The 20185-nt window shown below is 35.9% G+C and overlaps 1 protein-coding gene across 8 annotated transcripts in view; it reads left to right on the forward strand.

Moving 5' to 3' along the window:
* PHF20L1 (PHD finger protein 20 like 1) overlaps positions 1-20185 on the forward strand; it is a 48286-nt gene that overhangs the window by 5602 nt on the left and 22499 nt on the right. For 3 of the 8 annotated variants that reach the window (XM_015856300.2, XM_015856304.2, XM_015856305.2), the window contains exons 3-10: positions 3711-3882; positions 4039-4123; positions 4923-5011; positions 7513-7575; positions 10788-10995; positions 11870-11998; positions 15703-15785; positions 19341-19593. In XM_015856300.2, the coding sequence (XP_015711786.1) occupies positions 3711-3882; positions 4039-4123; positions 4923-5011; positions 7513-7575; positions 10788-10995; positions 11870-11998; positions 15703-15785; positions 19341-19593 (1082 nt within the window). Of the gene's footprint in view, positions 1-3710; positions 3883-4038; positions 4124-4922; positions 5012-7512; positions 7576-10787; positions 10996-11869; positions 11999-15702; positions 16075-19340; positions 19594-20185 lie in introns of those variants that run through there. The other 5 variants (XM_015856301.2, XM_015856306.2, XM_015856303.2 and 2 more) reach the window with 4 other exon arrangements.

The raw sequence follows: 20185 nt of genomic DNA on the forward strand, positions 1-20185 counted from the left end.
AGATCTCTGTTTTCCCACCTAACATGGTAATTTACTGGTTGTTTGTGACTTCTGAATGGTCAAATGAAAGGCAATATAAAAATGAAAAACGTTGCAATTGTGGCTGTTTATTGGTTGACTGGAAGAAAATATATTTTCTGGAAATGAGAATGGGAATGTTCACTTTATTTTTTACTATTTGAGTGTTGGAGCAATAATTTGACCTGTATTTCATGATGTAGGTTTTGTGAGCCGTATACATTTTGCAGAACTCCCAGAAGTTGGTGGTATCTCTGGAACCTGAGAACAGAGAACATGGAATAGATGTCATCAATAATCAGTAGTTTCCCTGTTCTCTCTATAAAATCAACAACTGGATGAGACTTCACATTATTTGATACTGTTTCATGCATACTTGCGTAGTAGTAAAAGTAAAAACAGCCAGCCAACAAATGTTGCAGGTTATTATTCCTTACCACAGGGAAAACATTTTCCTTACTGAACTGGTGTGGCTTTTTTCTGCAAAAGTTTCTCAATATTTTAGAGGGTAATTTACTTCTCATTTGTGCAGGCTTCTATACAACATTTCCCATAGTAAATTCTGCTCTCTGTATGCTCTTGTCTTTCCCACTGTGGGATCTGTGTTGTGAAATGTTACTGCTCATGCACAATTGTTTGTATGATTGTGGCACATTATGTGGCTAGATTTAGTGGATATGGAGGCCAACATCTTGTTGCTAAATCCTTATAATGTTATCCTGGGTTTGCCTAGTGATCAGTGATGTGTAGTTTGAGTGCTGTAAAGATATGCAATAACGTGCATCTCTGAGGTCTGGACTGAAGCACAGATTTTGGCTTTATTCAGCTTTTCACCTTTGTCTTAACATACACTGAAGAAGCAGAGATTATTGGAATAAAGGCACTGTGTGATGTTTGTTATTGAAACCACTATCATGGGCTTCGTTAGCAGTACCTGTATTCCTCAAAGGGAGATAACTTTGTGTTGGATTTGCCCTAGTGAGATTTTATATTTTGCATCCTTTATTTTGTTAACTACTTTAGCTTTGCGCTCTTTTTATTCTCCAAATATATTTATCTTCACTCTTGGGAAGCTAAATTTTCCTTAAAGCTCTCTTCACTTTTATATATTTCTCTCTAAGCTGTATTTTGTATTTCGTTACTTACTCAGTTTTCTTTTATTCTAGGACTGTACAATCTTCTCCTCATTTTTCTTTTCTGTTTACTTCGAAGTACAGTTCTTGGAGTGGTGATTGTGCTGCTGCTGACCAGTTAAACCTACTGGAGCAAGAGAAATGCTTTAGGGCATTGCCATAATGACTAAAGTATTACTGTGGAGATGCCTAGGAAAAAAACTAATTTTCTAGTTGAATTTCATAAAATAACCATAGTTTTGCATCACCTTCTTTCTTGCATTTGATAAAAAAGATTTTCGATGTCATAAGATAATACCTCTGCTTTTGATTTCCATTTCACTACTGCAACTTTTGTGCTTCAGCTCTGATTTTTTATTGCTTCGAGGTCCTTCTTGAGAGTTTTTCCTTCTTTCAGTATGTTAAACACTTCCTTATATAACCTACTCCAAAAGCAGCCTGGATGTGGTTCTTGGCACCCTGCTCTGGGTGTTCCTGCTTGAGTAGGGGATGTACCACATAGACCCAGATGTCCCTGCTGCTTTTTCCTTTGCTACTCTTCCTGCTTGTTCTGACACATCCAGTCTAGTTACTTGTCAAAGGACTTAGGAAGACAAAGGAAAGTAGTAAGATAATGCCAAATAAATCTCCTTAGGGTGGAAGCCTGTAGACTTGAGAAGAAGAGATGGTCAGAGACAAAGAAAACCATTTCTTGTCTGCTTTTATTTTCCCGAATCTGTGTTCAGAGTTAAACCAGAATGCTAGTTTACCATAGTGAAAACTGAAAACATATATAGTAGGGTGGAAAAAGCAGCTGGAGCTTGGGGCTGAAATGTTGTCTTATTGAAGTTGAATGGAACTAAGTTAGGAACTTGTGGAATTGGCTATGAAAATGCTTCACGTTTCTGAAATATATGGATGATTGAAATGAGACAGTTGACTCTTCATGTGTTCTGGTCCAAGAATGAGATGTGGCTGAAGTTGATGCAGTAATAACCTGGAAGATCAAAGAGAATTTTTCTGTCCCTAGTTCTGGTAAGTTTAGTCATTTGGAATCTGTATGTAGGGAAGCAACTGAGGAAGTAAGATTAGAGAAATTATCAGGGTGAAGGAGTAAATTGGGTTTGATGCTTTTTATTTTAATGTCCTTTGCCTTATGGTTGCCCGAAAATTTAATGTATTCAATTGGAACTTAGTGCGAAAGATTCTTTTTTCATCATCCTCAGTATTTTAAGTGAGAAAATGTACAATAACTCTCGCAGTGTTTTCCATTAAGAGTGTTGAATGGGTTTCTGTGCATTAGGACTGGAAATTGATTGCTCAGACTCTGCACTTCTGTTATTCCTCAGTGGTGACATTTTGTTTGAAGAACAGGTTATCTCTTAACAGAAGTGAAGGCAGCTGTCGTTTTGCTGTGACCTTTCTTTTAATGCATATTTTATTACCTTTAGGCCAATCCTTATATTCCTCTCTTCTATTGTGTTAGTTGTTTGGACGTGAGAAATTATTTCTAGTTCAGTTGTGTTACTCAGATCATCAACTCTGGAGAAAATATGATACGGTAATTCAGAGATTCATTGCACTTCTGAATTATTTTCAGTATTCTTGTTACATGTAGGAGAAACTGATTTCTGTTTCATTCCAGTTTTCTCTGCATTTCATATAATGGAAAGAGGTCTAATGAATTTGATTAGGAAAGTAGAAGCGTTTGTGACTTGCTGCCCTGTTCCAATTTTGTGCAATATGTCACTTTGTTAAAACAGAGCGATTCAGTAGTTCTTGCTAAAGTTAAAGAAAACTGCTATTTTTTTCCTTAAAATATTACCAAATTTTGTGGTTCCTGAAGTCCAGATTTGTCAGAATCTGTTACATCTGCCACAGCCAAGTTGAGATGCCTAAGACATAGTATGGTTGTCCTGATTAGCTCTGCAGAGTGCATGCTACTATGTTTGCTGAGAGGAAAATCCATGGAGTAGGTGACATACATATTTTAATGCATGTGTGCTTAGAAAATGATTAATGTATTAAAAAAAAAAAAGTCTCTGTGATTCAAATTTAATGGCAGTGAAATCATTGAAGCTGATCCACAAATTAAAAAGTGACTTATATTAAGTAAAAGTAAAATTAATCAAACACCTTTGGGTTTGATTAGCTGCCCAGATTTTTGAAATCCATGAAATGATTTAATGAAACATTTCCTTTAGTGAAAGTAATGGATGTCCTTATAAAACAATTGTATGTACTACCTTTCCTCAAAAGCTGTTACGGGCTTTGGCTTCAAATGAACACAGGTTTTAAAACTGTTAGAACACAAACTTATAATGCCCATTTCATGCAGCTGTAGTCTGTCAGTTTCAGACTTTCATCCTGTGATAAAGCTCATGGCATCACTGATGTGTATAGATGGCTCTTAAACTAATGGTAGAATAACATGTATAGTATCTTGATTTTTATTTTATTTTTTTTCAGACTTTGAGATTTCTCAGTACAAGATGTTAGTATAACTTTTTAGTAGTCATATAAGTGCTGTTACATGCAAAGCAAACAAACCCAAAGCGCCACGTTATGTTATTGTTCAAGGTACCCATCTCGTATTGAGAAGATAGATTATGAAGAGGGGAAGATGCTGGTTCATTTTGAACGTTGGAGTCATCGCTATGATGAGTGGATATACTGGGACAGCAACAGGTTGCGACCCTTGGAGCGACCAGCATTAAGGAAAGAAGGGCTGAAAGATGATGAAGAATTTGTTGTAAGTGCTGTGTCCGTTTTGGTTATCACTTCTTTTGGAAAACTGTGTTATGTGGTTTCCTGCATTAAATCTCTCCAGTATGTAATGTTTAAATCTTTGTAGAAAAACATTTAAGTGCTTAAAATATTAATATTCATATATATATTTTTTAAATAGGATTTTAAGCCTGGAGAAGAAGTCCTAGCTCGTTGGACAGATTGTCGATATTACCCTGCAAAGATTGAAGCAATTAATAAAGAGGGTATGTATTCGTGTATGGGTCATCAGTAAGGACTTTTTGCTTACACTAAACTATTGCTGTAGTCAACTTAAAACAACAAAAGAAAACCCCAACATCCACACAATAAAAACCCAAAGAAACACATACGTATAAAATTTTCCTTATTGCCTCTATGTACTGTTGAAAATGTTTCTGTCTTCTATCTGAAATCTCTGAAATTTTATCCTCAAAGGTAAAACGCTGAATGTTTGCCCAGCAGTGGAAGGATATGACTGTAAAAGTCATATTACTTAGTCATTTTACTTAGTGCTGATTGGGCTACCATCGCTGGATTTAAATTCTCTTAGTTGTTTCAGGAAGTGATCTTTTGAAAAATACAAATGATTGGAGAAAAAATAATGTGTGAAAGTAAAAGAACAACGTAATTTTGGTGCAGTACTTCTTAGTGGGGCAGTATTTCTACTGAACTCAAGTAGAAGTAAAACCTTTCCTGTAGTTTAAAGCAAATAAGAATTTGATTGTGTACTGTTTCTTTATTGTGTTAGTCTAAATACTGTATAATTGTTGCAGTAAATTATGAACAAGTGTCATGGTAGTGTAAATGTGTTTGAAACCATAAAAGTAGATGAAGTTTGACAAATATAAAACCAAGATCTCATTAGGGTTGTGTTTTTATATTCTTAAAAGTTCTTGATTCTCATTGGAGGTAACATCTTTTTTCTTTGTTCATATTGCCTACTAAATATTTTGATGAAACATTTATTATAATGAGTTGTTTGTTACTTAACTACTCAAAGTAATTATATAAATCTTATTCTAGGAACATTCACAGTACAGTTCTATGATGGTGTCATTCGATGTCTTAAGAGGATGCATATCAAATCTATGCCTGAGGATGCAAAAGGGCAGGTAATAATATTAGATATCTTTTTTATATATATATTTCATGCTGGTTTTTTTTTGTCTTGAGTTAGTAGAAATGATATCTAGGACAAATAGTTCCACATTGCAGTCTTTATTATAGGATTTTTGCTGCCTTGCTACACCTGTTTTGTGGACAATGCTCTAGATTGTGTTGCTCAAGTAGTCCTGCCTTTATTTGAAGTGTCTTAGCTGCTGCATATGCCATTGCTGGCTTATCTGTTCCAGAGTTTTGCCTTGCAGAGTTCATAAAAGCAGAAACATCCAGAGACCTTTTTCCTTTGCCTTGTGGCCTTTCAGGAAAAAGCTCTAGCTTGTTAGTAGTTTGTGCTGGTGATTTTTTATGTATTTATTTTTAACCTCTTGTGTACTACAGCGGTAGAATTTTGCTGAAGTATGTTCTTATTAACATGATTGTTCAGTGGGGTTTTCTCCCCTCTGTCAGAACTTAAGGAGTTTAAGACAAGTCAGTATTTATCTCTGAACAATGCTCTGTCACTGATAAAATAGAGGTGCTGAGTAGAAGTGGAGGAAGGCTGTGAAGTGGAGGATATGTTTTAGTCACTAGGCATATCTTTACTTGCAAAAGAAAAGCAACATTTAATACTGTTGCACGCTTACAGTGGAAATGCTGTTGTTTCTGTCTTGCATGGTAACTATAGTTAGTGAGGAAATCACTGAAACTATTTGAGAATAGGAGACAAAAGAGCTTAAAAAATATTCTTATTTGTTCCCAATGTCTTCAGAATATTAATTTTAACTTGATGAACAAAACGCGTTATTTTATAATTTGTTGTCCCTGTCTGTAATTTGTTCACTTGATAAGGCAGATGGACTGGCCTGAGGACATTTCTATGTTTCAGGTCTCTGTGTTGCAGTTGGCTGTATACTTGCATTGATCATATGCAGAAAGAACATCAAATTACTGTGGAGGCAACACCCATAGTATTTAAACTACCTTTCCATTAAGATTAAACTAAAAACATAATTGCACCTGTAGTGTTTTCTTGCTATGTTACAGTAACTTTGTTGACCCCCTGAGTAATACTCAAAACAATATTTTCAGTTTAATGTTAACTTGGGAAGCTGGAATATTTCATTTTCCTTCATAAAAAGGCAAGCTTGGGTACTGTTGTTGTAACTGAACTAAAACAGTCCTTCTGAGACAATGTCATCAGGTCCCTTACTCTGTCCTATGCTTTATCCTGGGAGCTTTAAAGTGCCTAGGCTGGAGTTAACTACTCTGAGCCAGGCGATATAGTGTCAGTCTCATCTCAGTGGCTGAATATAGGTAGGTTTGATTAAGAGTTAAGAAAAATAAAGGGGCCAAATTTACACTTGAGATGAATTTCAAATTTTTAAGGCTGTCTTGCAGAAAGAACAACACAAACAAGCTTTCTACACTGCTAATTGACCCTAGTCTCATGTTTTGTTCTTCAAAACTATAGGGAAGTATGAAGCTGTAGCTTTCAAAGACAAAGCCAGTGTTTTCACATTCACTACATCTTTATGCTACGGCAAAAATTTTCCTTTTAAAATACTTTTGTAGTTTTTAAGAAGGTAAATGTAATCTTACGATTTTCTTTCAGGGTCAGATATCTGAAATGGAATTTTAACTAGGCCTAGAATTCACACGAATGTTTCTGCTTTTTACCTTACTTCAAGATTCCATTTACTGGAAATAACTGAATTTTAAAGAATTAAGATATTAAAGAAATTCACAGTAAAACGATGTGATTTGGCTGATTCAGCACTTATGCTATAGCTTTTTAAAATATATATATATATTTAAATAAAAATTTCACTTCAACAGATGAGTGTATGTTTAAAATACTGCTTTAAGATCTAGTATGTGAGCAAACTGAAAACATGTAAGATTTTCTTTCTGACTGGATGTATTAACCATGCAGAATTTAAATTGCACAAAGAGGGGTTAGTTAATTCCTTGCAGAGGAATAAAAATGTGCTTAGTTAGCTATTGCTCATAAGTATTTTGATTCATAGCTTATCTAAAAGAAGTGTGTGACAGAATATATCTGACCAGAGCAGGAGCAGTGACTATCCTGTCCAGAGGCAAATGCTTATTTGAATACATGTGTTTTTTTTCAGTAATTTTAAGGCTGTTAATAACAGCAGTATGTTACTTTCAGAAGCAAGTAAAATAGCTTTATTTGAGTTTAGTATGTCTGTAAGAAATTTCAAAGAGGAATGCTCAACTGCCACTTCTGAGTTACAGTAGCATTGTGTTTGTATAAGACTTAGTTGTGAGGGTGCAAATACGTTTTTAAGAAGAGTGGATAATACTTGTGTAGCTCAATGCAATGGGATCATGAATAAGGTTCCTCATTGCGGGTGAAGTAGTAAAGAGAGAAAATAAAGATGGGGATATTTAGACTACCCTTGTGAGAGCACTTATGAAGTATTCAGATAACTTACTTTTTCTGTTTCATGTTTTGTTTTTTTTTTTGTTTTATCTTCGATGTAATTAGGCGCGCGAGAGGGAGCAGATAGCGCCGGAGCTGAGATTAGTGACGGAAGTCGAGCCAAAAGAAGTGAGTTTTGAGGAGGGTTTTGAAGGAGAGGGAGGGGACTTGGCACGCAGGAAGAGGAAGCTGAGGAAAAAGCATGGATTTACACTTGGGACACAGGAAAAAAGAAGATGGCAGGAGACAATGTGAGCGGAGATGTAGGTGGGACAGACTGTTTAGTATTTGGAAGGTGAGGGTAAGGAATCCAGTCTTGCCTTGGAATGAGCCAGCCAATAGGTTGATGATGTTTTATGTATGTGTATGTATGAATGTGTGGGAATTTGGAATTGTGATGTGGTAGGAGAGGAAAAACAGTTGAATTGTAGGACTGTAGAGAAACATAGAGATTCTGGTTGTAGGTAGGTGTAGAAAGAGTGATCTGTGTGAATTGTTTATTGGCCCAAGGGTCAGGTTTTAGGAATAATCCTTTTCTTGTATTCCCTCTTCTGTGGGCTTAAGATTATGCAAGGGAATACTTTCAGATGTAAGTATTTTGACTAATTGGTGTGAAAGGCTGTTGGGTAATTTCTACTTACATACTTATTGATCGTACAGTTCCCTGTGCTTTGATTTAGTGAATCTAATTGGCGGAACAGCGGTTTTTTCTCAGTAGTGATTAAATGTTGTTTTGTCTTCTAACGATAATGTCCCAAAACAACTTTCCTGCCAATTTATCTCAGCTTATATGAAAGATCAATCTTAAAATAAAATGCAAGGCAATGTAGCTTCCTAAAACAGTAAATGATTGAGAAATTCTATCTTGAATGGTACCCTATGAGGAAAGGAAAATTGACTGCATGTGAAATTGGTACAGTTATAAAACCTTAGCCAGTAAAGTGATGAAGTCAGAACAGTAAGGATAAGAAAAGGAAACTTAAGAGGAGTGTTTTCGTTCTTTATTTTTAGTGTATTTATATCTGGATCTTCGGTTTGTGCATACTGAATGCACCTGTAACGAGTCCTGCTGTTAAGATAAGATGTAATACCTAGTTTATCTGATATCTGTGATATGTAATGTTCTACTTATGTGATTGGTAGATACTTTTCTGCAGCCCAAAGGCAGATTTCAAAATTCATCCTGGTATAGACTCCCACCACAATTAATCTCTCTGTTTTGGCTTCTGAAAGTTTAACTTTTGTTTGCTTTGTAGTTATGTGTCCTGCCATTCTTTGTAAGCTCTGCGCTTTAAAGAAAATAACCGAAAAACAGAACAGCTACTATTAAAACAAGTTACATAGTACAGTGTGATCCTCAAAGCTTGGAGTCTTCTTTGAGAAATTTGAATTCGGGGCGTGCTTCAGCTTGAATGGAAATGAACAGCTGTTTAGAAGCTGTTTTAGGCTGTGCTTTCTTTGCTTCCCACTTGCTTTATAAGATCACAGCTCTAGCCATTTTACTGATACTCTTCATTCATTGGCCAGAATATAGGATTTCTCTCAGGTCTTTTAACCCCTCACCAGGACAAGTAGCTCATTTGTTTTTGGATATATATATATATATATATATACATACATATATATATGTATATGTATATATGTATATGTGTTTGTATGTATGTATACACATATATATTTTTGTCCTGTTGGATAGACAAGGCTCCGAGTGGACTTGAGCTAATGTGTGTGCTCTTTTTGACTGGCCAAGCAAAGAGGTTTGTGTGTTTTTGTTGCTCTGGCTGCCATGGCTGCAGTAGCTGCAGTAGCTGCTGCTTGTGCAAGCATTGCCAAAGCACTTCCAAACTTTTCTGCTACAAGCCAGAATGAGTACATGTATTTTGCATTGATAGCTGGGATGTAAAACACTATTTTAGTGGAATCAAACTGCTGATGTGCATTGCTTGACACAGTGTGCATAACATGCAAAGCAGTGATTTAAACATACTTAGCTATGGAGAAGGCTATGAAGAACATTACATGAAATTAATACTTTTTGTGTTATGTTCTCATACATCAAAGAAGACAAAAATCTCAGTAAACAGAAATTTTGGGGCTTAATTTGTGATGGGTAGGAGAAAAGATGCATTTGGAACAACTTACGGTTTATAAAAGTAAAGGTATTTTAGGTACCTCATGTTAACCAGGAAACAACCCAGGCTAAAATACAATTTATTTACAGTTAGGGGAAAAAAATTAAAAGTTTTGTTATTTGTAAAGCACTTCATAATATTATTATAATATTAGCACTTAAAGTGCTAATAATATAATATTATAATATTTATTATATTAGCTAGTGCAAATCTGAAAATGCTTTTGTAGCCACATAGCCACACAGTACATTATTTATGTTCAAAATGCATTCAGGTGCATGAGTCTTAAGGGTGGAGGGGGAACATTGCTACTGAGTTTTGTATCCCCTGCAATTTATCTACAAAAAAAATTCTTTACCTTGATAGTAGTATTTGAAAACAAACAAAAAAACTTCAAGGAGGATAGACAAAAAAATTTTGCAGATTTGATTCCCTAAATCTCAGGGGACGTAAGACAGAAGTGTAATTATTTCAAACTAATGGGAAGAGCTTTACTCAGCCTTACAGTTCTCTCCATGGGCTGTAGGGCGATTATACTTCATCTCTGTGCTGAGGAATGTATGAATTTGAACTGTAGATTCTGTTGTTCATTGGATATTTTAGTGAGGTCAAATATAACGTGATCCAAAATAGTATGTTCTATTACCTTTAAATGTGGATTCTAATGTTCAGCTGTAGTATAGAGTGCTTCACTGAAATTATTGAATGAAACTTATGAGCTGTAACAGTGCTCTGTATTACTTAGGTACAATTAGAAAAGATTTGTCTTTATCAGTTTAACTCAGGAAGAACTCTGATCAGCTGGCTGGACTGTGGTTTGACTTGATGTTGGTTTTGAATAACAGATACATTTGAGCTACTGTGGAATTGGTGTATTTTGTACCCAGAGGGTTAAGAAGAAGGTCAGTTTTGTACATTTCTGAAGCTCTAATACACAAAATAGGTAGCAGAGAATGCCTACAGCCAGTATGCTCTATGAAATGTTTTCCTGAAGGTGTTTTGCTTTTCATGTTTGTGGTGTACTGATAATACTTCAGATTTGTTTAGGCAAGTTGGGAAACTCTTTACCACTCCTTGAGTATTAGCCATAAAAGTACATTCATATGTTGGTGAATCCTTCAAAATGAAGTTTCATTGGGTTTATATGTACTTTCTGTTTAAGTATCAGTTGCTTTTTAATGCTTACTTACCATGTTTTCCTTTTTGGAGGATTGGATAGCTTTGGTCAAAGCTGCTGCTGCTGCAGCAGCCAAGAACAAAGCAGGAACTAAACCTAGAACCAGCGCAAACAGCAATAAAGATAAGGAGGAGAGAAAATGGCTAAAAGTTCCTTCAAAAAAGGAAGAAACATCAACCTCTACAATCATGCAGGAAGTGCAAAAAAAGGAAGAGGAGCCTACATCTAGTGACACATTTGGTAAAAACAAATTATTTAAAAGATAAAGTAGATTTATTTTTGTGCTGTTGAGTTAGAATTCACATTGTTAATTTTGCAATTAATTACTGTTGTTTATAGTGGAATATGTCTCATTTGCCAACGTTTATCAGTTAGGAAACATCTTCTATCAGTTAAGACTTAGTTGTATAGGAACTTCTTACTTACGCGGAAGTTCTAGGCACCACCTGTAGCAAGAACATAGGGTGAGTTCTTCAATGGCTTTGCTGTACACTCTGGTTCTTGTTTCTGAATCTTCTGTTGCTTGTGAGATAATCCACAGTACTGTATGAAGGAAAAAAGTATTTCCAATTTGAGTGCTATATTCTTATTTTGGAGTAGTTGAAACACTTTTTGGGTTGGTCCAAATATGTTCTAATATTTTTTGATAACTGCATTTCTCACATCTACCCTGGAAGAGGGTAGATTCAGGCTAGATATCATGAAGAAATTCTTTACTGTGAAGTGGTGAGACACTGGGGCAGGTTTCCTGGTGAGATTATGGATGCCCCCAGCCTCAAATTGTTTAAGTCCAGGTTGCATGGGGCTGTGAGCAGCCTGGTCTAGAGGGAAGCGTTCTTGCCTATATCAGGGAGTTGCAACTAGATGACTTCAAGGGTCCCTTTCATCCCAAACCATTCTATGATAGAATGAGTAGAAATTACAAATTTTGAGGTCATAGTCATCTAATTATTCCATATATAATACTAAATGTTTAGAATGTCTCAGTTTCATTTTTTATATCTGTAAAGATTTTTAACACTGATATTAAAATACTTCAAAACTGCTATTGGCATATTTTGTTTTTTTATATGTTTATGAAATGTGTGTTTGAGATTTTTCTTTCTGTTTAAAGTAGGTTTTCCTATAGTGGATGTTCCAAAGATGGCCTTTGTGCAGGCAGAGAGCACGTTATCACACAAGAGGAAAAGTAATCTAGGCAACTCATTTCAGGCAAAGAGAGCTCGTCTTAACAAGATCACTGGTAAAATTTCTTTGTTGTTGATGTTGGTTGTTCTGTTGTTCTTATGCTTATGTACTTTGTTCTGAAGTAGATGCACAAAACCGCATCTATCTGGCAGGTGTTCACTTCAGTCTCATACTTGTTTGGAGTTTTAAAGGAATTTATATTAAAAGTATATATGACTACCTTGATGATCATGGATACTTCTTGGGAGGCCTCCTATTTACTGCTGAATTTAGTTGAGGCTGATCAATCAAGCATCCATTGTTTCTACACTCCTGACCATACTGTGTATACACTCAGCATAGTCCCAGTTTAATTTCTGCCCTGTGCAGTAAAAGGCTGTGCTTATCAGAACTTTGTAGATAGATATCATTAGAATGAATTGCTTCTTGATAACCTTTGAAATGTTATTGGCAGATGATAGCAAAGCACACTGAAAAACTGGTATCTCTAGAAATGATACTTTTCAGTGCCAGTGGATTTTCCTTTCTGAAGGAACGTAATGAGAAAAATGATGGTGGAAAGGATTCATGCAGACTGAACTAAATAACTGGAACGCATGATCTTGCTGACAATGACTTTATTGTTCTAAAAACCAGTTTCTGTTTGTCTCCATGAAATTATACTCTTTTAGTTGAGAATGTTACCATTAAGTGAAAGTGAATTAATTCTTTAATTACAACATGAAATTCATCATGCTTTGTAGTTACTCTTTGTAACTGTTCTCTAATTAGCACTCTTCTGCAGCTCACACAATTGTTTTTTATGTTGCTGCATAGCAGGGCATTTTGAAAATGTAACTAGTGATCGAATGTTCTTTTCCCTGCATGCTTATTTCTTTTGCCTGTATATTTGTGTATTGTCATTTGTCTGTCTTCATTTTCTGATTTGAAGGAAGGCTGAGGGTTATACTTCTGTGGATCCGTAAAAATGGCTACAGTAGAATCATAATGTAATGTGGCTGATAGGAAAACTTGTATTTATGCTTCTGACTGCGTTGTTGAAATAGAGGAAGAGATTTAATTGGTAGACAGCTGTTTGAAGGGTACTCTTCTGAACTGAAGTTCCATAGTCAGTATTTGTTGCTGGAAGTTCTCTTTTCTGCTGCTAGGGCTGCATCTAGTGTTCTTTGTTCACCATTTAACAAAACAAAGATGTTCTCTATGCTTTCTCTTCCACTTCTGGGGGAAATTATATTTCCTAGAAATGAAGAATGTCTTCTGCTAAGCGAGTACTAGTGCCTTTTTCTTATATGATTTTGCTTCTGTTGAAATGCTTGCTTCTACATATCCAGCTACTGAATCGATACATAAAAGAACACGAGCAGTAAATTTTTGGAACAAAACTCTTCTGTAGTTTTCTTGCTCTAGAAGTTGGTGGAGTTGTCTTTGTACAGGCGTGGTGGACCAGGTCAGCCCAGAGATCAGGCCTAGTCAGTGTGGGTTTACGAACGGTAGATCCTGTCTGACAAACGTGATTTCATTCTATGACAAGGTGACCCGCTTGGTGGATGAGGGTAAGGCTGTTGAAGTGATCTACCTGGACTTTAGTAAAGCTTTTGACACTGTCCCCCGTAACATTCTCGTGGAGAAGCTGTGGTCTGGATGGGCATACGCTCTGCTGGGTGAAGCACTGGCTGGATGGTCGGGCACGGAGAGCTGTGGTCAATGGAGTTGAATCCAGTTGACGAGCAGTGTTCCCCAGGGCTCGGTGCTTGGGCCGCTTCTGTTTAACATCTTCATTGATGATCTGGATGAGGGGATTGAGTGCACCTTCAGAAATGACACCAAGTTGGGAGGGAATGTTGATCTGCCAGAGGGAAGAAGGGCACTACAGAGAGACTTGGACAGACTGGATTGATGGGCCAAGGTTAATGGCATGAGTTTCAATAGGGTCAAGTGTTGGGTCCTGCATTTTGGTCATGACAACTCCAGTCAACCCTACAGGCTTTGAGAGGAGTGGCTGGAAAGCTGCCTGATGGAAAGGGACCTTGTTGTGCTGATGGACAGTCAGCTGAATATGAGTCAGCAGTGTGCCCAGGTGGCCAAGAAGGCCAATGGCATCCTGGCTTGTATCAGGAATGGTGTGGTGAGCAGGACTAGGGAAGTCATCCTGCCCCTGTACTCGGCATTGGTGAGGCCTCACCTTGAGTAATGTGTTCAGTTTTGGGCACCTCAGTAAGAAAAGAATGGAGGTGCTGGAGCAGGTCCGGAGAAGGACAACGAGGCTTGTGAAGGGCTTGGAAAATCAACCCTATGAGGAGAGGCTGAGAGAGCTGGAGCTGTTTAGTCTGGGGAAGAGGAGGCTGAGGGGGAGACCTTATTGCTCTCTTCCTGTACCTGAAAGGTGCTTACAGTGAGAGTGGGGCAAGTCTCTTCTCACTGGTGGCAAGTGATAGGATGAGGGAAAACTGCCTCAAGTTGCACCAAGGTAAGTTTAGGTTGGATGTTAGGAAACACATCTTTACAGAAAGGGTATTTAAACACTGTAATAGGCTCCCCAGGGAGGTGGTAATGTCATTGTCCTTGGATGTGTTTAAGAGCTGTTTGGATGTGGTGCTCAGAGATATGATTTAGCAAAGGGTTATTAGAGTTAGGGTACTATAGTTAGGCTGTGGTTGGACTTGATGATCTTTGAGGTCTTACACAACCTGAGTGATTCTATGATTCTATGAATGCCAAATAAATGCCAAAAGTGCCTAATATGCACTTTTGAACATGAATATGAACATGGGGAAAAAAACCTCGCATGACCAGGATTACTGAGCATTTCATGTTTCAGTGCCCTACATGTTTCCTTAGAGCCCTGGCTTCATTAATACAGAATTTCTTGGCTATCGTGTATCAGTTATTCTTGAGCATATCTGTTTTTTCATGTAGTGCAATAGCAGTTTTCTTTGGATCCTTCAGATCAAGGAGGACTTAAATCCTGGGGATTATAACAGTAAATTCTATTTATTTGTGGGCTGTTCTTTTAGGTGTTATCTTTTCTACTTTATCTTATGATGTGCACAGGTTCTCCTCATATTTAGATAATTGAAGTTACCTTCTAAAGTAGAACTGCAGCTGCTGATATATTCTAAATCAACAATTGGATATGTTTCTGAGATTTTTTTTTTCTCACATTTGTTACCCTTCCTTTTACTGTTTGTTGAGAACGGGATATCATATTCTCACTTATTTGTATCCATTATGGTCATTTTTAATCTCTGCTGCTGGAAATTCATTTTGAAACTGAATCTCTTGTTCTATTTTATCTAAAAAATAATTCTTATCCATTTATTATACTCAAGAAGATGTAATAAATTTTTGATTAAATTCTTGAGTATTGATAAGGAGAGAGAGATAGGAGAATTATACATTATTTTTAGAATTTATTGTTTATGTCAGTGATAATTTTTGCTTTAAGTAATATGGGTTTGGTTTTGAAGTCTGAGCACGTGGGCTTTAAATGGTTGGTGAGGCATTATTTTACATTTGATTGCTTGCAGCTTGTTAATAGAAGTGTCAGAGAAGTACCTCTTGTGAAAGGTCAACACTGTGGGAGTGTCCCTTTGCTGCTTTCTTCTAATTGAAAGGGTTTAACTTTGTGTTGATCTGTTTCCGAAATAATTATGTTGCTGATGCAAGCCGAATATATTTCTTGGCTCATGTTTGTGCTCTGTTTTCCACGAACTGTTATTGCAATGTTCTAACTAAAATCTCTTCTGTCTTTCTCCTAAGGTCTGTTGGCATCCAAAGCTGTTGTTGCAGATGGTGCTGAAAAAAAGGAAGGCAACAAAGAAACAGCTCCAGTCCTGGAGCAGGTATGAAATGGTAGAGTTTGATTCTTTTGCAAGGTTCCCACTGAAGTGTGCCATGGAGATGTGGTACCTACAACATAAAATTTACCCCTTCAGATATAATAGGGAACTGAAATCTTATGTTTACATGTCTGGCAGAGCCAGAAGTATGGAATTCAATTGTCTCAAAATGCAGCATTACCTTGAATTCTAGTAATGAGATTTTTGTTGCAGAAAAAAGAAAGAAAGAAATGAAGTCTCCATGCACTAAATGCTAGGAGACTGGTGTCCCCAAGGTTCAGTTTTCAACTGGAACCATGACCATGACTGGCTTAGGAGAAGGCCCTTACACAAATCTTAATTTGTGTTTGAAGCAGGGTTTTTGACATCAAGCAGAACTTCTTATATAAGAAGTTGATTTTATACTGTAAGAATTTGATGTTGTAGGCTTGTATGTGTTTTATGAACTGCTCAATGAGCCATACACTTTGCAAGGGTGTGTATTTTAATAAATACAAAAAAGAAACTTTTAAATAATATTAAGGGTCTGATTTTTTTAAGCCTGTGTATTTGCAGGTCCTGAAAGCTGCCTTTTTATCTTTGGCTTATTCCATTCTGTTCTGGCATTGCTTGACTCTGAGTTGTGTGTTATCTTGCATATTAGAAGGTCTGAATGCCTAAACATGGTAAAACAAGCTAAGGATGAATGGTAGTGTTGATTCAGGAGATCTTTGCTTTTCCAATCATTTAAATCAGAGCCTTAATGTAGTTTTAATACAACTTTTTTGTATTCATTTTCATTCTTTAGAAGGAACATTTGAGTAAAATAGCTTTGCTGCCCGCACTTCCTCATAGAGCACTTCTGTTCTTACGCTCTGGCACATTCTGAACAGTCCCTGCCCAAACCTTTACTTGGTATTTTGGTTGTACTGGTTTTTTTAGTGCTGATACATAATGGCATTGCTTTGTGGGTTTTTTTTCCCATTGATGCTGCATTGGATGCAAGTTTTGTCAATGGCACATGATTTTCTGTTTTTAATGCCATTGCTGTAATGGCTGTATAAGCCACTACAGTGTCAATGCATTGATTGATATTTTGCATAAAGGTTTACAGTGTATTGACCTATCATTCCATTTCTCAAATTTTTCCATATTAAAGTTGCTATGATTTTATTTTTATTTTTTTGCTACTGTGTGTGATATTTTCAATGTGCAAAAAACTGTGAAATGGCTTACAGCATGTGGTTTTTGGAAGAAGCGTTGCAATGTAAATCTTACCATGCAGAACTCCCATAAGATGAGTGGGACTTTGTGGTTTACATAGACTGTGTATGCAACAGTATAAACTACAATACGTATTTACAAAAAAAAAAAATCTTTCTTCTTTGACATGGTAACGTGACTGTTTTTGTTTTATTGATCAGATAAAAGGGGAAAAAGATGTCTCTGTCATTGTTTACATGCTAATGGTCTGAAAAAATTCTTTTTGGGGAAATACTGTTTAAGCTCTTTCAAAGAGGCATCGGAAATCCCAAATTGTCGTTATTCTTTCCCTTCTTACTAAAAAGAGAAATCTGACAAACTTCTAAGTGACTGAAGGGAGGGAAATTGGAGCTTAAAGCATTTTTTGCTAAGATCCTGCACAAATTCAAATTAAAATGGCCAACTTATCAACCTCCCCAAAAGGTTTTTGGATGGCAAAGCTGACACTCCTTAATTAGAGGTGTTTTGTCTGCTACTGCTATGAAATTGGATGGATCAAATATCTTGTAGGCTTTTTTTTTAATACTGTAACATGGAACATAGTAGAAGTATTCAGGCTGATAGTTGGAATCTTACTTTGTTAAAGTATATTTTATTTATATTTATATATATATTTTTAGTTTACAATTGTCTTAAGCCCAAAACCTCAGACAATTGGTTGCAGCTACAGTACTTTATTTAACTGTATTAGGGTGACATGTTATATTTCCTTTTGACCAAGACATGCTTAGATGAATAACATTAATTCATTAAGGTTTTTAATGTTAATTTGTCCTGTTAAGAGGTTAAGCACCTTATCAAAATATTAATTTAATTTTTTTAATCTTGTTTAAATAACTTTGTAATTTGAAAATAATGGATGCTGTAGTAATGTCTTTCACATCTGTGAAGATGAACAATAAAATTGTTTATTTACAAGTTATGACTCTAATTAATTTCTGGTAATGCCTCTCATAACCAGCATAGGTATTCTCTTCAGCTCATGCAATTTTTTATTCAAATGAATAAACTGCACTTAATACATGTGTATTATGGTATTATTCAAGATAGAACTGTTATCTTCTGTATGGGATGCTTTGCATTGGATCTTTACATGATAATTCCAGCAAGTTATTCATGTAGCATTCAAGGGCGCACTTTTACGTGCATAGGGTGTGCACATATGCTTATTTCTGCTGGAATTCTCCATGTTCCAGTGGGAAAAAAAAGTTATTTATTAAAAAAAAAATCAACCTTAAAGCCCTAAAATAGGTCAGAAGTGTGACATTTCTTTTTAGCTTGTATAAAGTCATGCAAAAGTTCTAGAAGTGTCTTTCTGCTTCAATAATTACACTTTTATTAGATGATGCCTTGCTGATGGTTGTAACTGGAACAAGATGGGAAAGATTTAAGAAATTGTGTTCAAATATTGTAATTTGTCAGTACTGGGCCAGTTGTAACACATGCACAGTTTATTTGGTAATGCAGAAAGAACTTTCTTCCTGCTAAAAATCTAAGATACTGAATCTGTTAACGCATGTGAATGTCTAAAATAATACCTGTGTGTGTGTGTTAAGGTTGAAAATTGATGTTATTAGAAAGCTGCATCATATATTGGTTTTTTATCTTCAAAAACTATTTTAACTCTATCTGTGCATTTCTTTCCTCCCACAGTAAGCAATCTATTTAACCCTGTGGTGCTAGAAGTTGTGATTTCTTCATGCTTTTGCACAAGCATATAACATGGTGAAATCCAGACTCCCAGCACTGAAAGGGTTGTGTGAGAGTGTTCAGTACTTGGAGAACTTTTTATTGTTTTCAGACACTTTGCAAAGGAGCATTATTGACTTTTTCAGGTTCTTTTTTTTAGAAATGAAACTTAGATTAAACAAAGCTTTCCCAAGAAAATGTTGTAAATTTACTGCTACCATCACAGATGTGTGCCTGTATGTGCATTGTAACATGCATTCCTCGAGTTACATTTTGATGCAGCATTTGATGATCCTGTGTCATGAAGTTGGAAAAGACAAGCTAAAATGACTTTGGATTTTTAATTGGAAATGAAGTGAAATAGTTTTGTTTTCAGGCATTTTGCAGCTATTTCAAATAGAAATAAAAGTGTTCTGAATACTGAAAATAATTGATAGTGCTCCTTTAAAAAAAAAAAAAAAGAATTTAATGTGATGCATTTTAAAATATTTTTTTCATTTGTACTGAAAGTAATGTTGCTTAAAATGTGTTTGCATACTAACCTTGCTTTAAAAAGTTCAAAATAGAATACACAAACTACAATGAAGAAACTGAAATAAAAGTATCAATTTTTTATTATTTATTCAGGAGATTTCACCCAAACCACAAATTCAGAAAAAAAATGAAGCTGATATTAGCAGTTCTGCCAACATTCAGAAACCTGCACTGTTATCCTCAACTTTGTCTTCAGGAAAGGCTCGCAGCAAGAAATGCAAACAAGAATCTGGAGATTCTTCTGGGTGTATAAAGCCCCCTAAATCACCACTTTGCCCAGAATTAATACAAGTCGAGGATTTGACGCTGGTCACTCAGCTTCCTTCTTCAGTGATAAATAAAACTAGTGAGCACAGACATTTTAAAAAACATATCTTAATTACTTATGAGAGATATACAGAAAATAGTCTATATTTGATTGTAAATGGATATTGCATTTAAGGATGAATCTGCTTTTAAAACAATAACAACAAAAAATAAAGATCAAGTGGGAGAATTAGGGATAGCTTAGTACTTTTAAAAAGTTAAGTCTCATAATAAGGCATATGAATTACTCTACCATAAATAATATGTTTGTTTGAGTCATGGTTGACTTTCTCTCTAGCTTAAATCTCTACATTAGTATCAAGAGTGATACGTGATAAGTCAAACCTCTCTTCTGAAGGGGCCTGATTCATTAAAAATAAAAAGAACATACACTTGGGTTGTGGATCTTTCCTCCTCTGGGAAATGCTGTCTTCAGCAGACTGATGGTACACCTCTTGGCTGTGACGTGTTTCACCTTAATGTCGTATTCCCATAAATATCATGTGAAAGAGAAGTTACGTTCAAGATCTGTAGTGGGGAAGTACATAAATCAGTCTTTGCTGTCCCATAAAGTATATCATAGGTGTTTAGCCTCTTAATGTGTGAAACTGATTTGGAAAGTACCAAAATAC

This window comes from Coturnix japonica, chromosome 2 (assembly GCF_001577835.2).
Source record: "Coturnix japonica isolate 7356 chromosome 2, Coturnix japonica 2.1, whole genome shotgun sequence".
In the NCBI taxonomy this organism is placed as follows: Eukaryota; Metazoa; Chordata; class Aves; order Galliformes; family Phasianidae; genus Coturnix; species Coturnix japonica.